General features: G+C 36.0%; 1 protein-coding gene across 1 annotated transcript in view; it reads right to left on the bottom strand.

The window, feature by feature from the left end:
• Positions 1 to 20,329, bottom strand: part of RIT2 (Ras like without CAAX 2) — a 399,132-nt gene that overhangs the window by 188,962 nt on the left and 189,841 nt on the right. The window contains exon 4 of the mRNA XM_033177879.1: positions 10,861 to 11,052. Within this exon, the coding sequence (XP_033033770.1) occupies positions 10,861 to 11,052 (192 nt within the window). The remainder of the gene's footprint in view (positions 1 to 10,860; positions 11,053 to 20,329) is intronic.

The raw sequence follows: 20,329 nt of genomic DNA, 5'->3' as shown, positions 1-20,329 counted from the left end.
GTAAAAAGGTGGTTACCAGGGACTGCAAGGACGGGTTGGTAAGATGGTCAAAGGATACAACATTTCAGCTAGTTAGGAGTAATAAGGACAAGTGATCTATTCTGCAATATGGTGGCTATAGTTAATAACAATATGAAATTCCCTGTGACTAACCAAGAGTAGATTTTAAGTGTTCTTACTACAAAAAATAAATATTTAAGGTAATGCGTATGTTAACTAGTCAATTCAGCCATTTCACCATGTATAATTTTACAAAACATCATGTCGTACCTGATAAATATATATCATTTTACGTCAATTAAAAAGGTAAATAAGAAAAGAAAATGGTCAGAAGTATGTACAGACACTTAACTGTAGAGGATATTTAGATGACAAATATACTCATAAAAATATGTTCAATATTGTTAGTCATTAGACTAATGCAAATTAAAATCATAATGAGATATCACTATACGCTGATCAAAATGACTAAAATGAAAAATAGTGATAATATCTAATGCTGGCAAGGATGAGAATATAAAATAATAGAGCCATTCTGGAAAATACTTTGGCATTTCCTTTCGAAACTAAAATGGACTTATCATAAGTTCTAGCAATTGTGCTCTTGGGCATTTATTCCAGAGAATTAAAAGCTTATGTTCACACAGAAACTTGTCTGTGAATGCCCACAGCAGCTTTCTTCATAATAGCACCAAACTGGAAATTACCCAAATGTCCCTGAAAGGGTGAATAAACAAATTGTGATATATCCAAATCTGAATGCTATTTGGTAATAAAAAGAAAACACACTACTGATAACAAACACTTGGTCATAATTCAGGAAATAATGCTGAGTGAAAAACAGTCTCAAAAGGATGCATATAAACTCATTTCATTTATATAATAATCAAAAATAAAATAATTATATAGATGAAAAATGACATAGTAGACTAGTAGTTGCCAGAGGTTAGGGGTTGGGATAGGAAGGGGATGGACAAGGAGCAACACGACAGGCCTCAGAGTAAAGGCAGAGTTGAGTGTCTTGATTATGCCGGTGGTTAAGGAGGCTACACATGTGACGTAATTGCATCAAATTATACAGATACACACATGCATGAGTACGTGTATAACTGGTAAAATATGAATGAGCTTTGTGGATTGAATCAATGTCAGTTTACTGTTTTTCATATTATTCTAGAGTTGCATAAGATGTTACCATTGGGAATGCTAGGAGAAGGATGCACAGGGTTTTTATACACATTTGTTTGTAACTTCTTGTGCATCTGTAATTATTTCTAAATAAACAATTTGTAAAAGCTGGATTATGTAATTCCCTAAGCATGTGGTTGAGTTAAAGTAAAAAAAAAAAAAAAAAAAAAAAATAGTACTCCATGAACACACAGCTAGTGCTCCTGATTCTGAGTATCTGTAGTTCAATCTATGGATATCATTCTTTTGGATTTACAGTATTGTCTTGAATTATCTAATGGACTTACATCTATACATATAACTATGCACACACAAACACACACATAAACACACACCATACACTTGATTATTAAGTACAGCCAGAGTCTGACTGCTGAGTGTTGAGGAAATTTTCCACAAATGTTAGGGTTTGGGCAGGCAAGGATACCTAGGAAAGGGAATAGAGACCTGAAATCTTAGACAGGGTCATAAAAAATTAAAAAAACTTTACCTACTCAGTATTTATTTCCTTTTTGGCATCTCTTTTAAGTGATTGGTTTCAAAAATTACAAAAGATTAGTTAAGAGTGGTATTGCAATACTGGATTTCACTTCAAGGACCCAGTCCAATTCCCCAACAGCTTTGCTTTTTTTCTTTTCCTTAAAAAGAAACAAGCTTATTTCCCAAAGCCTTTTCTGGCTTGTCAATTTTACAAATGCAGTCAATGATCCATGAAAACCAAACAATTCAGTGTAAGACAATTTAAATAAAGAGAGAAAGCAAACAGTTACAATGTCAGTTCAATCTGAGGAAACACAAGCTCTGTTCCAATGGAACATGAAACTATCAAGTAGAAGTCTATTTAGGTGTAAATGTGCAATATAAACAATGAAATTTAGATTTTTCTAAATGACAAATTTGCCTGGAAAACTAGATTGAATCTGTAACACTTTCAACGTTGTTGTTTTTAATTTAAGCATTAGTTAATTTTTATGTTTAAAATTATTTTATATTTTAAACATTTGTATACATGCATGTGTATATATATATATGTTTGTATATATGTGCATATGTAATATATATATACACACACATATTATTATGTATATATTACACTGTATGTGTATATATATTTTTTCTTTCAGGTCTCAAATATTTCATTTAAGGCCTTTAAAACACTTGTAGGTTCTATGCTCTTATAGTGTCCCCAAATAAAATTATCCTTCATGTACTTCATTTTATATTCTAGCCCACTGGCTCTCTCTAACTTTAGCATACTATAGTCTAGAATTACCCAGACAATTTGTTAAAATAGATTGCTGTGCCCTACCCACAGTGTTTCTGATTTATCAGAACTTGGATAGGGCCTGATAATTTGCATTTCTAATGAAGATCACAGGTGGTACTATCTCTTCTGGTTTCAGGACATTTTAAGAACCACAGTTTTCGTCCAAGATGAGTTTTTCCACACATTTAAAAATTAGTTCAGGTTTTCTGGAATGGCCAGTAATCTTCTGTATGTGTCTGTTCTCTAGCTCCAGATGACTCGCCTTTACTTAGCTCATAAACTACGCAAAAAAGCAGTGATTTCTTCAAGGCCCTCCTAGGCAGATTTCAGTTATTAAGGAATTGCTACTCTGTTTTACAGCTGAAAAGTTGGGAAACAATTTCAAAATTAATTTTGCAAAATCCATGTGCTGAAGCCTATATCAGAAAACTCCCTGAGCCTTCACCCAGATTAGTTACTCTTACTTTTCACACAATTCATATGCACTTGATTAGCTACTTTCTAATTTGTAAGAGAGCGTATTAGAAGAGTAATAACCCGGCCGGGCGCGGTGGCTCAAGCCTGTAATCCCAGCACTTTGGGAGGCCAAGACGGGCGGATCACGAGGTCAGGAGATCGAGACCATCCTGGCTAACACGGTGAAACCCCGTCTCTACTAAAAATACAAAAACTAGCCGGGCGAGGTGGCGGGCGCCTGTAGTCCCAGCTACTCGGGAGGCTGAGGCAGGAGAATGGCATAAACCTGGGAGACGGAGCTTGCAGTGAGCTGAGATCCGGCCACTGCACTCCAGTCCGGGCGACAGAGCGAGACTCCGCTTCAAAAAAAAAAAAAGAAGAGTAATAACCCAAAGACTATTGCAATAATCCAGAGGAGCGACAGCGATAGTAGAACCCAGTATTTATTGAGGCGCTGCTCTGTGACATACACCGTGCTAGATAACCTATTGACATTATCTCATCTGTCCCACCCAAAAAAACTATGACAGAGATATTATCATCCTATTTTACAGAAGTAGACACTGAGATAGAGTCTAAAGCGCAGATGTTTATTAGGAATCAACATTTGTGAAAGGAAGGAGAAGGAGGCAGGGTTGAGCAGAGAGAGAAGTTGAACGTTCATGCAAGCCCAGCAGAGTCTTTACCAAACTAGTGGGGGCTCTCTAGCAAGATTTGCCTGTCAGTATCTCACATTGGGCTGAAATGGCTGGAAATATATGCCCACACTTAACTTGAAATGAGTTTCCCCAGAAACGGTGTGACATCAGGCAAGGAGGCTCTATGTAGCTGAGGCTGACCCTTTAAGCACTTAATGGCTGGAAGTTATCTATGAATTATATCTTCCCACCCCTGTGCTGGGCAGGAAGTATTTCTCTGAAAAACTTAGGCACATATCTCGTGTCTGTTACTGATTTGTCCAAGGACACAGAAATCATCTGAGTAACAATTCAAACCCAGGACTATCTGATTCTTTCAATTACATAATCTGTTAGTTTCTGTATGCTGCGTACATTTCTTAACAATGTCATGACTCCATCATGGACACCGACTGGATTGTGATAATGCAGTGATGACCTCAGGTGTCACTGAGGAACGTAGAAGATTTTGTTGCTACATGAAAGGTCTCTAAACCTCACTATAATCTTGTCACTTGCCATCCTGTCAGTGTGCAGTATGAGTATGGAATTTGTGAACAGTTAGCACTATCCCTTTCACTCACGCTACCATCATTTCTCATTCTGATGACTGAAAGAGCCTCCAAATGCATCTCACTGCTTCATGGTTGCTCCACTCAACGTCAAGACTGACTTAAGGCCGGGCGCGGTGGCTCAAGCCTGTAATCCCAGCACTTTGGGAGGCCGAGTCGGGTGGATCACGAGGTCAGGAGATCGAGACCATCCTGGCTAACACGGTGAAACCCCGTCTCTACTAAAAAATACAAAAAACTAGCCGGGCGAGGTGGTAGGCGCCTGTAGTCCCAGCTGCTCGGGAGGCTGAGGCAGGAGAATGGCGTGAACCCGGGAGGCGGAGCTTGCAGTGAGCCGAGATCACGCCACTGCACTCCAGCCTGGGCGACAGAGCGAGACTCCGTCTCAAAAAAAAAAAAAAAAAAAAAAAAGACTGACTTAATAGAAATGTATTCATACCACAATTCTGCTCAAATGTTTTAAACAATTGTTCACACCTAAATAAAATCTGAATTCTTACCGAAGAACTTTCAAGCTCTATATAACCTGACCCTGTCTCCTCACCAGCTATTACGGCTCTCAAACATGCTAAGCTAAATCCAGCCATGAAGATTTTGCAAGTGCTGTTTGTTCTATCTGGAATGCTCTTCATCCAAATCCTCCCCACACTGTGGAGTTCTGCTCAATGCCATCTTTTCAGAGAGATCATCTTGACCACCCTAGAGAAAATACAGCTCTGATTCTTACACTCCACATGCCAACTCCTTCCCTTGCTTCATTTTTCTCCTTTGCTCTTTTCACTGCTCAGAATTGTGCAAATGTGTGTATGTATGCATGCATATTTATGTATAATTTTATTCCTAGTATCATTTTTGCATTGCACAGTTAGAATACACATACTCATACTCAAATTGTTCATTATCTGTCTCCTCCACTGTAACTTCACGTTATTACCTATAGAGATTTTAGCTGTCAAGTTCATCTGTGTACTCCCAGATTCTAAAAGAGTGCTTGTTACCCATTAGGAAAATTAATTACGTTTAAAAAATGACAGTAGTGAAAACATATGTGTAAGCTAAGGTCACTCAAATTCCAGTTCTACAACCAACCAGTTTGGATAAATCATGTGAAACTCTAAGCTTTGTTTTGTTTTGTTTTCTGTCTCAATTGGAGTTAATACATTCACATTTATTTTATTAAATTAAATAACATATTACAAAATGCTATGGAAAAGATAAATAGGGCTAATGAATAGTTAATTGAATTTGAGTATCCCAAAATAATGAGTAAATTACTGAACCTTTTTTTCTCTTCAAAAACTAAGCCTTCATCATTTAGAAAATATGTTTATAGGCCGGGCGCGGTGGCTCAAGCCTGTAATCCCAGCACTTTGGGAGGCCGAGACGGGCGGATCACGAGGTCAGGAGATCGAGACCATCCTGGCTAACACGGTGAAACCCCGTCTCTACTAAAAAAATACAAAAAATTAGCCGGGCGAGATGGCGGGCGCCTGTAGTCCCAGCTACTCGGGAGGCTGAGGCGAGAGAATGGCGTAAAACCCGGGAGGCGGAGCTTGCAGTGAGCTGAGATCCGGCCACTGCACTCCAGCCTGGGCGACACAGTGAGACTCCGTCTCAACAAAAAAAAAAAAAAAAAAAAAAAAAAAAAAAAAAAAAGAAAATATGTTTATATAAATTTTCCAGTGCACTGACAATGAAAGATAATGAAGCACTACTCTTTTATTTTTTAAATTTGAGTGGTATTTGCAATTAATTACCGCATTATACTATATCCAATATGCTCTGCTACATATTTATGCTTTGTCTTTGATTAAATGTGTCTTCAAGGGAGACACTATGAAATTATGCTTAGGATGCTTGATATGTGTGTACCAGGCAGACTGATCTTCCAAGTTTCCCACTGATCACTCTACTGCTTGTGTAAACTCATAAGACCCAAGGTTTCTTCCTTCCAGCCTAGATTGATTCTTTTCAGTCCTTCCTAAAGTAACTGTCACCATTCACCTTATCTTTCTTACTTGGTCAAGATATTCATTCATTATCTTTGTTCTTCAAATGTGCTACCCACATGGGTCTTTCCTGGTTTTGAAAAAGCATTGCACTTAGGGATTGTGCCATATTGTTTAACATTTACCTGTGTTGTTTAAGGGGGCTTTCTCCCTACATCATATGCACAGATCCCGAGGAGAATAGAAAGTTCTTGAGGACAGGGACTGGATTACTCATTGCTTTACTATATTCCAAAACCATCACCACTCTCCAAATATGAGTAGATGCTTGATATAACTCTAAATAGATATTATGCTTTTTTAAATCCAGTAATTCCTAATTCTCACAATTCCAAATATCCCCTAAGTAAAGAAACTATTTTAATGAGATATCTCACTAAAGAATAAATAAAGGCCTTTCATGACTTCAACTCGGTATTTCAAGAGTTATGTAGACTGTGGGAAGCACAGTTTCAAGGCCTAAAGCTGAGAATTAAGCTGCAATTAGGCTGTTGGGACCAAAAGGTTTGTCTATGTTCAGGATAAAACAATTTGGCCAGGCCCTGTGGCTCACGCCTGTAATCCCAGCACTTCGGGCGGCTGAGGCAGGCGGATCACCTGAGGTGGATCACCTGAGGTCATTACTGGAGACCAGCCTGGCCAACATAGTGAAACCCCATCTCTACTAAAAATACAAAAATTATCTGGGCATGTTGGTGGGCACCTGTAATCCCAGCTACTGGGGAGACTGAGGCAGGAGGTGAACCTGAACCTGAGAGGTGGAAATTGCCGTGAGCAGAGATTGCGCCACTGCACTCCAGCCTGGGTGACAGAGCGAGAATATATCTCAAAAAAAAAAAAAAAGTCTGTGGTCTGCAATTGACGTAAAACTTTCTAATCTAGCTTGCAAATCCCTGAAATTTACTTCATTCATAGCCTACTTCTACTTTACACAGCCGGTCAGGGTTTTGGAAAAAGAGAAATCGGGGATTATCTCCTTCTGCTCTCCAGTGGGAAGACAAGAAGCCTGCACGAATAGGGACAAAGACCATGGGAGCTCAAGGCCCTCATGTTGTTCAGGAATTAAGACAGGCTTTAGAATAGCCTGGATAAACTTTGGACAGAATTTTTTGGCTCTTATAAAACAGAACTTTCCAGTAATTTTGAAACCCATTTCCTTACCTTTATTTTTCCTCACACCAAAAGGGTAAGGAAACCAACTTTGGGCTATTACTGGCTTGTCCATGGCCTGGAACTGCCCACTCCAAACCCCAAGAATTATTATCCTGATTCTTCCTGCTCCTCCTTGTCCATAAGATGCTATTGCTCTGAGATGCATGCTAGTATCTTGAAGCTGACATAAAAAATAAATTCATGATAAAATGATGATGGTTTGTAGGGCCAACCATAAGACATAGTGAGATTTTAAGTCAGAACACACTGGGTTTTGTCTCTCAACTCTAACTACCTATGTGACCTTGAACAAGTTATTGAATGTATTAGAGATTCAGCTGACTCATATGTAAATAGGTATAAAGGAGACTACTTCATGGTCTTGTGGTGAGGATTAAATAAAATCTTATGTGTTAACATGCCCAGCACAGAGCCTTGAAAACACTAAATGTATCCTCAGTAATATCACCATCAAAATGAATATTGATGACAGATTAAATACTATCATTTGAGTCCTTCCACATTAAAGCTCAAGGAGGTGAATAATGATAAACACATAATACACTAAAACTCGTTGTCTCTTTATTTTTTATCTTTTTTAGAAAGGGCCCTGGGATTTCCCAAAATGCATTAAGAATACAGGCACCTATTCTTACCAAATATGAAAAGAAGCAGCTTCAACCATCAGAATTCTTTCCTTCCAAAACTCTTTCAGTGTAGGGTGATAAGGAATAAGAGTTGCTTAGTGAGAATCCTACTCCTCTGCCTCTTACCACTAAACAATAGCACCAGCGCAATTTCACCTTTCAGAGTTTAACTTTATCACTCTAGGAATCCTTACAGAATTCTTTTGAGCTGCAAACCATCTAGGTGTCAGTATCTATATTTTTCTTTGAGTTTGCTTTTTTTTAAATGAAGAAACAGAGATGTAACTTTTCAAATACTGATGCACCAAAAGAATACAATGTGATAGTGTTTTAGTCTTAATTTTGTCACTAGCTTCAATAGTTTAGTAAAGTCAATTGCTATCAATATATTCATTTGTCAGATGTCCTCATTCTTCAAATGATTGGCTTACAAATACACAGGGCAGTCACAAGATTAAAATAAAGTATGAATTGAAATCATTTTGCTAAGAAAAAACCACTCTGCAGTTTTAAGAATAATTATTGCTATCACAACCACAGCCAGAAGCCAAATTTTTACATCAACATTTCGTTATGGGAGACAGTGGTACACGAACATTTTACAAAGATTGCAATTTGTGTTTTCATGGTTTTTGCACTTTCTGTGACTATCTTGTTTACAGTACTTGCTTTTATCTACAAGGAAAAGACTATCAAATCTGCAGTTACACATCTTAATATCTTTTCCTGGGTTTTTATTTCAGTGACATTTGTAATGCTTGTGATTCACTTCACTGCTAATCTGAAAGGAGCAGCTAATTATCCAGGCTGGGATAGGGGTTCTGATAAACATGCCTTGGTGAGATCCTAAGGATCACCTTTGAGCCTGGTAACATAGGGCCTGGAGAGGGAGGGAAAAGTAAATGTCAGCCAGCTTTGGAGTCATGAAGAGTAATCATTGTAGAGAAAGTTTAGTTGATTTTTCCCCTGAAAAAATGTTACCTGAATGTTTTCAAATTCACTAGTTTTTCAGAGTCACTTGTAGCTTTCCTAACTGAAACCCAATCAGAGGTTTTTGTTCCCCAGGAATTCTTAGAAGTGCAACAAAATGGGCATATGTTCACTTGATGGTACATTTAGGGTGCTTTATCACGCTAGTTCCTAGAGGTCCTAAGAAAAGTAAAGCACTAGCACTCCTCAGAGGATAGTATAGGAAAGGTTCAGCTACCAAGCCTCCAACTTTCTTCCTTTGTGCCAAGTAGCTAAGAATAGATTCATATTTAACTGATGAGATAAACTTGAATTCTAACCCATAGAAATGCAACCATATTATGCTGAACATGTCTTTGGAGAAAGAGAAACAGCAAAGTAAGACAGCAGAACAGTTGCAGAAGAGATGAACAAATAGTATAGTTCCTAAAACAATAATTAGCTGCCATTTTAAGATGCTTAGATTCTCAAGTAGAATATACAACAATATCACCACAAAAATGCATTGCACTAAATCATAGAAATACGTTCCCTGTTAAACATCAACTTGTAAACATGGACTCTGTATGAGATCTTTTCAATTTAAGAAAACTTAAAACGTATTAGGCATGAAAATCCATATTTATAATATCCCTAAGATAGGAGACAACTATTTGTTTTAGTGAAGATTCCTACATTAGTAAAAGGTTTTACTAGTTGACTACTTTAAATAGGCTAACAATAAATCATTAACTGGAATAACATGAACTATTAAAAGCCAGTTCAAACTTAAGGTCAGTGAAAAGAAAGATGAAGCATCTCAATTTGTAACAAAGCAACTCAATTTACAGAATTAGATTTACAAAAATTTGATTTGCATGCCACTTCTCAGTAATATTACTTTGTACAATGTGAGTCATGGGAGTGGAACTGTGATATGATTTGCCTGATTCTTGAACCAGGGCAACTGATTTATCATTACTATCTTGAGATCTCAGGGAGAAAGACATCATAGTTCGGTCGTCTGTTATTGCCCAAGAAGTAGTGTCTTGTCAGACTAAAATATAATGAATGAACTATGTAAGTTATGGTAATGAATCTCAATCTAAGCTAGACATAGTTTCTTCCTTATCAATTTTGCTTGTTTGGAGAAGTTTTGAGACTGTCTATTGATCACATTGATATAGCAGATGCAGCCTGAAGGAAATGGATGGTATTTAAGAGTAATTTCTGATGCAAGCTGAGAAGTACTGGCTTGTTCTAATTCTGGAAGGAGGGAAAGATTCTGTTTTGATCATCTATTGCTGCATGAAAAATTACCCCCAAAACATGGTAGCATAAACAATTTCATTTTATTTGCCACTGATTCTCTAGGTCACAAATCCAGGCAAGGCTTACCTGGGAGATTTCCTGTTCCATGTGGATTGGCTTGCTATCTTATGAGGTTACAGTTATATGGTGGCCAGTGCTGAAACATGCATTTTTCATGTTTTTGTGTGTCTTTGCCCACATGTGTAGTGTCTTGGCAGGGCAGGGACAGCTGTGAGCCTGAATCTCACTTTGTCCACATGACTATCTTCTTATGGTTAGCTTGGGCTTCTTATACTCAAGGGTGAGCAGTTCAAGTGACAATGGCAGAAACTGCAGAAATCTTAAGGCCACACTTCAGAAGTCAACAAGAATCATTTCTACTGTATTCAGTATATAATCCCAGATCCTAGGGGATGGGGCACTAGCAAGGACACTCTACAAAATAGCATATGTGGTCAAATATATTATGGAGGCCAACACAATTTACCATGTGACCACCATAACTTATTAGAAAAATCATGTGCATAATTTCTTTCTCATAATTCTCGATGTGAACCTTGGAAAGCAGCCATATTTTGTACTATGTATTCTCAGAGCAAAAGACAGAAGCTACCAGATAAAATTGGCACTCACCTGGCGGAACTGTTCCAGGTCAATTTTGTTACCCACCAACACCAGGGGAATTTCATAGGTATGGCGGACCTGAAAAATGAGCTCTTTAAACTTGGCAGCCTCCTGAAATGATTGACGGTCAGTGACGGAGTAGCAGATAATGAAGCCTTCCCCACCTCGCATGTACTGCTCCCGCATGGCTGTGAATTCTGCCTTCAGGAAAAAAAAAAAAAAAAAAATTAGTTATGGGCTGTCAATATAGATAATATGAGGTTTAAATGTAATCATTATGAAATTTGAATGTTTTAAACTATTAAGAAAATTGATATTTAATCATAGGAGATTTCACTTACTCATGGACTCTTAGGGATTGTATAAAGATATATATTTTTTTAATTTGTAATGACCACACTTTAAAAAAATGAATCTAAATGTTTATACTCCAATCATTAAATTTATTTGAACCCAGGCTAGATATTCTTTAAATTACATATTTCAGATATTTTTGGAACCAATTTTCTTTTCTAGAAACATTGAAGAAAAAAATGTATAATCTAAGGAAGTTGGCTTCACTTTGCAAATGAAAGTAAGTTTGTATAGGGGATTTGCCATAAGTCTGCCAAGGAAACTGGGGGAACAAATTTTTCTACTCAAAAATATGAAAATGAATTAGAGTTAGACCTTGGTCTTCCTTGTGAATGGAAAAAGTTATTAGCATTGATAATTCCAGATCCAGTTATTTATTTGGGTGTTAGATTTGTCTCATGAAGGTACATAAACAGAAGGATCTAGATTGCTGAGGGATGGATCAGTTTCTACATTCTGCTGACTCTTTCATCTTCTTTCAACTACAACTTCTCAGTGACTGAAAATTCAATATTTGGTCTGAATTACAATTTGGAAAGTTCCTTTAAGTCTAAAATATCTCTTTTTATTCACTTTTATTCTGAAACTACTGTTAAAATGGCCATAGCTAATTAGATAGAAGCAATGGAAAATATAAAACTTAACTTCTGTCTGTGAAATAAGCAATGAAAGAACAAAAGAGCATATTGTGACTTGGACAATTTGTGCTATAAGTAATGAAAGAAATAAAAGTTTTGGTGGGTTTTAACTATGTTTGAAGAATTTGAGAAAATAGGACTTCTTTACCTAGCAAAATGTTTATAAGAACTCACAAAATGCCCTACTCAGAGTAATTGTTTAAATAAATTTTATTTTGATGTACGCTAGCTTGAAAGATGGGAGCATTTACGTAGATCCAGGAACGTTGGAAAACTAGGGTGGTTGCAAGTCCAGAGACTGATAAAGTTAATAAATTCCTGAGTTAATAAGTGAATTTCACCCATCATTTTCAGTAAATATGGAATAAATGCAATCAGTGTTTGCATCAGTTTCAGCAGTCATTTCTAAGTTGCAAGAACTGGATCACAGAGAGGACAAGAGACTTGTCCAAAGACTGACAACAACATAATATAGAGTTGGTTCAAAAAACTCATGTTACTTGACTCTCACTGTATCAAATTACTTAGCATTAAATTTTATTTAACTCAATCCTAAATTTCACTATGTGAGTGAAATGTACTAATTTGGGAGAAGAAAACATTCTATTGGATCCACGTTTCATTCCTGAACCACGATTGAGTAATAAAATATCTGAGATCCCTCATAGTTCTGACATACTCCGATTTTGAAACCCTATGTCTGAATCAAAACTCCATAATTGACAGGACTTGACTAGAGAAGTATGGACTGAAAATGATAACTGATGTTTCTCAAACTCATAATTACATTTCTTTGGAAAAGAAATGATAGGATCATCTTGGAAATATGTTTGATCTTTAGGAAAATATAATTAGATCTGTTATATCAGTTGTCTATGATTAAAATAACAAAAATGCAAGCTAAACTGGAAAAGATCTATTTTACAATTTAAAGTTCTTGCTATTTTCTGATTATTATTTTCAGTACTAAAGTTTTTGATTTTCAATCATCTAGTCCTTTTTGAAAATTAACAAATATAAATATTAGGAAAATATTTAAATGGTACAGATGTATCTAGTACCAATTTAGTCTTCTTTCCACCTCAAACTTCTAGTTTTCCTTTTCAAATGCATCAGTTAACAGCTTCTTTAACTTTACACTACTGTCTGTGTACATACAAGCATATACATGTTCTTTCTTCCTTTATATATCATTCTAAACTCAATGGGAAACAAAATATATCTTTAATTAAAATGTAATAGCTCTACTATACCTTGGAAACTATTCTATATAAGTATATATAAATATTGCTTATTCTTTTTTATAGAGACATCATAATTCTTTTTATACATGTACCATAATTAATTTAACTACTTATCTATGAACAGGAATGTAGATGGCCTCCTTTTATTCTTATTATAGAAAATACTGTGATATATATATTCTTAAACATTGCACAGATTTATCTATACCTGAGAAACAGTATTTCTAGACCAAAAAGAACACATATTTTACTTTTGAGAAATATCGCCAATCTCAATGCCAAAGACATTGTGTCAACAATACTTTCTCCAATGTTATATAAATGTGACTATTTATCCTCATTTTCGACGATGTTGCTTATCAAATTGTTCTACTTTTGCAAATTGTAGAATTGAAACATCATGTTCCTTTTATTTGTATTTATTATTTATGTGTTATGAGCAACATGTCCTATGTTTTACATTCATTTGTATATTGTCTTCTACATATTGATTTTATTTTGTTGTGAAAAATGTAGTAGTTTTCTTTGAAGGGGGTTGGTTCTTTTTGTTGTTCAATTGTAGATTGTTTCTTAAATTTGAACTGAAGGAATATATTTCTATGTGAGACATAAGAAAAAGAGCAATGCATTTGACGACTTCAACAAAAATATGCCATAAAGAAATGACTAACAAATTTGATAAAGCGTAACAACCTGTTAGGAAGATAAGCAAATTACAGAAGGCAAAATTCACAGAGAATATTGGATGATTGAATGAATAAAGGTCCAACAGTGCTTGTTAACCAGATTCAAAGTTGCACACATATCACATTAAAAATAGATATGTCAAGGAATAACATCTGATCTAAATTGGAATCTCTAGGTATAAAGTTCCAGCATACATACTTTACAATTTGGATGATTTTTGTTTTGCACCTATCTGTAGGAATACATAACTGAAATATGTGCTCTAGAGTGGTCTTTATATCCTGGAAGCAGAGAAAGGTAGTCATAGTGCATGACCTCTAGGACTGTTACTTAGAGCATGTCTTCTGACATGTCACATAACCTCTCTGTGCCTCAATTTCCCCTTTTGTTAAAGATGGATTAGGACATACACTTAACCAGTCTTACAGGGCAGTAGAAAAGCTCAAATGAGAGAAGAGATGTGAAAATGCTTTGATGAATTTTTTAAATACAATACAAATCAAGCCTATTATTATCTCTGGTACAAATCTGGCAGAATAGAAACTTTCACTGGGAGAACAGGCATGAAATCCTCTTTTAGCTGCATTAAATATAAATGTGGCAGTGTTTTTTATATAAGCTTAATCAGAAAAGTATTAAGCTTTTGTTTTCCCAAAAAAAATCTTTCCACCAATAAAACAGATGTAATGAAGCTATCATAATGAATGGGGGGGATGTTTTATCTTAGATGACCTTTTCTATACCAACTATTTACACAACATGTATACAAGTTTCTGTGTGTGTGGTGTGTGTGTGTGTGTGTTTTACTAGAAGATGCAGTAGAGGCTGATGGGACCCAGAGATTTGAACAAAATCTCTTTACTATGTATTAACTTAATAATATACGATAAGGAAATCACTTTAAAAGGAAAAATGCTGTGTTCAACATGTTGCTTCCGCCTTCACTCACCCATGAATTAAAGATCCCTATACTTTCTGTTTGGTGTATCCTGAATGTTAATACTGTCTTCATTTGCTTCCTGCTATAAATGAAACTTGTTGGTTAATTATTCAGGAACATTTCTAGATTCCATCTGCTATCTATAAGTAGCAACATATTTATGTAACAGACCCTTTGAATAAAATGCTACAAATATAAGCATTTCTAATATTTTCAGAGCTATTCTGAGTACAGCATTCCAGTTTGATCAGTTGTCTTTGATATACTCCCTTGTATTAAAATTGTGTGATAATTTTTCTATATTCAGAAAATGAATACAGAATTTTTGATGAATCTCATATTCCACCTTCTTGATTATCAGGGTAGGAATTTTAAGCAGGTATTAGAAAATGTAGGAACTGGGCCAGCTCCCCATTGCATTCAAGTAGCAGTACTATAAAGATATGAATGCCTCACTATATTCAAAAAGCACTAGCACTATATTCAGACCAGCTTATTAACCACTCCCAGTAAGGGCACAGAGATAGCATTACATATATTGATCTGAATCCCTTTTGGCCATCTCTTTAATGAACCGTATGTCCATATTTGTTCTCCTTATGGAAAAAAAAGTAAATTAAAAAGTCAGTCAGTCATATACCTAACACTGTACCAAGTGGTAGGATATATATATATATATATCGGTTGGAGAAACACAACCAAGCCAAGATAAATTGAATGAATAATAATTAAGATCTAAATGAACCTTGGGGTTGAGAAAATGGCAGGAACAGTTTTCAGAGGGAAGGCAAAGAGGGCTTGGTAGGGAAAAGGATGTGATGTTCTTCCTTAACTTTATTATTTGTACAGAACTCCTCAACTTTCAGGTAACCTCACTTCCAAAGATTATGTATTCTCACTCTTAAATAGCCTTTCATAGTCCAGATTCATCATTTGCATAGTAGTTAATCATCTAGGACTTGCTTAGCCTTCAATAGCTGAATTTTTGGAGGGTGGCATAGCACAGAATCATGTGATTGCTGTGTCTTCTATTTGCATCTTTTTAATGAAAGTATAGAAACAATTCTACAGGATTCAAGTCTAGGTATCATAAATTTACTATAATTTATGCAAAGCAAAAGGATTGCAATAAGTGGGAGTGGTGGTTTCTCAGTCTCAATCTGATGCCTTAAACTGGTTATGTCAATTGAAATGAAAATGAACAAACAGCTTTTATAAATGCCGATAATGTGAGGTCAAAGATTGTGCCTAAAAGTCAAAATATAATTAACAAATACCATTTTACAGTTTTCAGAGAAGATAACCTATCATTTGTTTTTTGGTATTTGACACATATTTTTAGGAATGCATTTTATCATGGAATACTGCTTGTGCTGTGCCTAACTCATTCATCAAATATTTATTGAGCACTTATATATGACAGTTGTGTAAGATTTGAGATTGGTAAAATAAATACATATAATAAAACTAAAATATGGAGATATATATTTTTTATTTGTCATATATATATTTGTCATATATATTGTCACATGTCATATGTCATTTTATATACAGATATATATCTATATATCTATATATATAGATATATGACAAATAAAAATTAGAGCATCAGAACCAGGATAGAGTGAGGAGACAGAGTTTGATTTACAATTTGACTCTGAACATCTAAACAACCCAAGCTACAATGAAAACATGATCAATTATATCACTTTTGTTATCAATAACAACATATTAATTTGACACAAATCTCCCCTAAGCACTGAGAGCTGAAGGCAATTTCTCTTCTTGGGGTTGAGATAAGAGACAACATCCCCAGTGTCAACCCAACTAGATCTGCAGTATCAGGTTCTCTAAGACTAATCTGTGATTGTGTTTTTCAATGTAAGCCTTGTCAAACATCTCATAGTCATACTCAATAATACTGATGGAAGCTTCAAGTAAGATAATAGAAAATTATTCTGTAGAAAATGATTAGTGTGTAATAATTGATAATGATGTTTAAAATATTTTTAGTTTAGTTGTTGGCATTGAAACTGGAGGCTTGAAGGGTACTTGGAATCCAACTATTATGATGGCTCCTGGAAAACTCTTAACTAAATACAATTTGAATAAGCATTAAGGTTGTAATGCAGGAATAGCTGCATAATTTGTAGATCCCCATGCAAAAATGAAAATGTGAGGCTACTTGTTCAAAAATAATTAAGAATTTCAAGACAGCAAGAGTAATACATTAAAACAAGTGCAATGCACTTCTGGGCTTGGGACCCTGGGCAGCTGCAGCAATTGCCGGCTCATGAAGTCAGTCCCATTGCAATGAGATTAGCACAAAATAACAGCCAGGAGCACATGTGAGGGGAACTAGAACTCAGGAGATTTTTGTCAGGAGGAAAGTAACAAGCAGGCAGCCTTATTTTAGTAGGATTGGTTTGGCAATGGTGAGAGTCACAGTGGAGGAAAGGGCCATTGAGAGCAGGGAGAAAACCATGAAGGCTTTCGCAGTAATTCTGAAGTTTGGTTTCACAAAAGGAGAAAGAAAAGGGGGGGAATTTTTGAATGAGAGGTCACAATAAAGAAAAATGGAGAGAAAGGAATTATGAAAAAATGACATGAAAAACATATCTCACATTAGATATATATAAAAAAATGTATAGAGATATTAAATGAGATGGCTGTAGTCCTGGAGCTATCAAATAGAAAATCAGAGACACATTGATACCACTGCCTTGCCGAGGAAAGAAAGAATTAAATTAAATTAAATTAAATATGGTTCCAGTTTTTGTAGCCCTGGATCTGGTGATTGTAATGACAGAGATCAGCTGATTGAGAAAGTAAATAACTTAAGAGCCATCATGTCCCACACAGAGTTCTACTTGTCTAGTTAGAGTTAATATTAGACATCCAAATGGAACTATCCATAGATAACTGGAAATATGGCTTAGGTGAAAGATTAGAATCTAAATGGGGTAGTTGTGACAGACTCAGGGGACAAGCCTTTTGGACTGAATATGTGAGTTGGAAATAGGGTACAAATCAATTAGTCTGGATCAGTTTGGGGGGACAAATTCTTTTTGTCCCTTCCTTTTGAGAGCTGGAGCTTTGCCTCCATTTGAAGTATTTTATCTATTTTAAAGGAGATTTTATAGAAATGGTTTTTGACAGCTTTCTTCTAGTTTTGTTCTCTTTTGCCAGGCATGCTCAGTACTGAACTGTCCTTAGATTTTGGCACTTATGCCTCTTTCTTTTATTGTAATTACATGTGTTTTACTCTCATTCCCATCACTAGACTCTAACCTACCTGAGCATCATATTCTCCAAAGCACTAGGGACAGTGCCTGGATCAAAGCCCAATAGATAACTATATTATCACTTGGTTAATTACTTACTTTAAGCTAAATGTTTTAAAATATGTTACTATTCCCTGGATGATATGCACTTTAAGGGGAGTGAGGATTGGAGGCAGGAGGATGAAGATAAAAGGGAAAGGGAATCAAATCCTTAAAGTAAATGGATAAAGCTTTTAGTTATTTATTCATTCCTGTACATGTAAGGCCAGGTCTAGTTTAACTTTTAGATAAACCTATATCCCATTGAAATCCACAGCAATTATAAAGCAAGTTAATGTTCCTTATTTCATTGTCTAGCATTAGTCATTTGTCTTACGCTAAGAAGGGAGGAGGAAAGAGGAATCTTACTATATTTGGTTCAAATTTTGCACCAAAATTTCTTTCCCATAGAAGTCTGTTTGCCTTTCCTTCTTCTATTTGACTTGTATTTTGTCAAAGATTTAAAGTTTCATGATCGCCTCTGGGTGGTACAAATCCACTAAAAGATATTTCTAATCACAGCTGGCTTCCTGTTTATCCTGGGGGTCACTCATACTGGGAGCTGTTTTCCTGCTGATAAAACCTACAGGAATGAATCTTGGAAGAAGTCAGCATAACTGTGTTGTGAGAGGATTTCATCTACTGCAGTTTAGTCATTCGCAATGTGATACTGAAAGGATGATCTCAACAAAAATAGAGTGAAATAAGAAAATCCACATGACAAAGTTGCAGCTGCTAATTGATTTAGAGTACCTGATAGGATACTACTATAAATAAGAAAAATGATACGGGACTCATGCACACACATACCCACACATGCTTTCTCTAAAAGAGCTTCAGCATCCACAATGAAATTCATATTTCTAAATATTAAATAAAAAATAAATTACTATTTGGTTCCTCCTTCGGTAAAAAACAAATAATCTTGTTTTGCAATATAAAGAATAATTTGTCTCCAGAGAATTATAAAATTTTAGAGTTGTATCGACAGGCCAGCACTCCCTCATCATACAAATGAGGAAAGTGATTATTGGAGCAGGTGTTTGTCCTCTATGACATCAGAAGTACAACCAGGAAGAGATTACAAGGTTCTTGACCATCATAAAGTGCTGGATATACTTCATCCTCCAGCTTAGTTATACCTCCTGAGTGGCTGCTCTAACCCCAGGGTCTCCCTTTTCCAATCAATCCATCAATGGGGGGGAAATCCATCCATTTCACTATCTGATTACTCTTCTTTAAGTACTGCATTTATTCTGCAGCTCTTCTGTCTCCAAAGGTCCAGTGGTTGCACATTTACTTTCACATCAAATCTATACTCATCAGCCTGATTTTAAGACCCTATATAATCTGATATCATGCTACCAATCAAGCTTTATCTCCAGTTAATACTGAATATGCCCTCTCTAATGGGGTCACTTCTCTCATGGCCTGATCATAAAAGTTGTCTCTCTTACCACTGTGCTTTCATGAACATTATTCCTCATACTTGAACCTTTTTTAGGGAATCAAGAATTTAGTGATTATCAGATGCAAACTTTTTACTTTGCAAACGAGAAAATCAGAGCCCAGAAAGGTAGTGATGATATCATTTTCTCATAGCTAATTAAAACACAGCCAGCTCAGAAAGTCCAGTTTTCTTTTTTTTTTTTTTTTTTTTTTTTTTTTTTTGAGACGGAGTCTCGCTCTGTCACCCGGGCTGGAGTGCAGTGGCCGGATCTCAGCTCACTGCAAACTCCGCCTCCGGGGTTTACGCCATTCTCCTGCCTCAGCCTCCCGAATAGCTGGGACTACAGGCGCCCGCTACCTCGCCCGGCTAGTTTTTTGTATTTTTTAGTAGAGACGGGGTTTCACCGTGTTAGCCAGGATGGTCTCGATCTCCTGACCTCGTGATCCGCCCGTCTCGGCCTCCCAAAGTGCTGGGATTACAGGCTTGAGCCACCGCGCCCGGCCGAAAGTCCAGTTTTCTAATCCCTTCTACATCACATGGGTAGCTTTCTTTCCTTTGCTGTGATCTGAATCCTGTGCATGCTTCTAAGTCGATTATATTCTTCCTGGTTTTTTGTTTGTTTGTTTGTTTGTTTTTGTGAACCCATACCTAACAAACCCAGCCTTTATTGAGAATTATTTTTTGTATATTTTCATCACTTATCAACTTAAAAAATTAGCAATTAATTATATCTTTCTTATTTTCTTTTTATTCAAGGAATAAGACTTGTGTCACCAAGCAAATGTTAAACATTAATTAGAGGACAACATTTATGCTTAAAGTGTTTTTAACACTTACGTTGC

Source organism: Trachypithecus francoisi, unplaced genomic scaffold, assembly GCF_009764315.1.
Source record: "Trachypithecus francoisi isolate TF-2019V2 unplaced genomic scaffold, Tfra_2.0 Lachesis_group19, whole genome shotgun sequence".
Classification (NCBI taxonomy): Eukaryota; Metazoa; Chordata; class Mammalia; order Primates; family Cercopithecidae; genus Trachypithecus; species Trachypithecus francoisi.
This window is presented reverse-complemented; position numbering and strand designations above follow the sequence as displayed.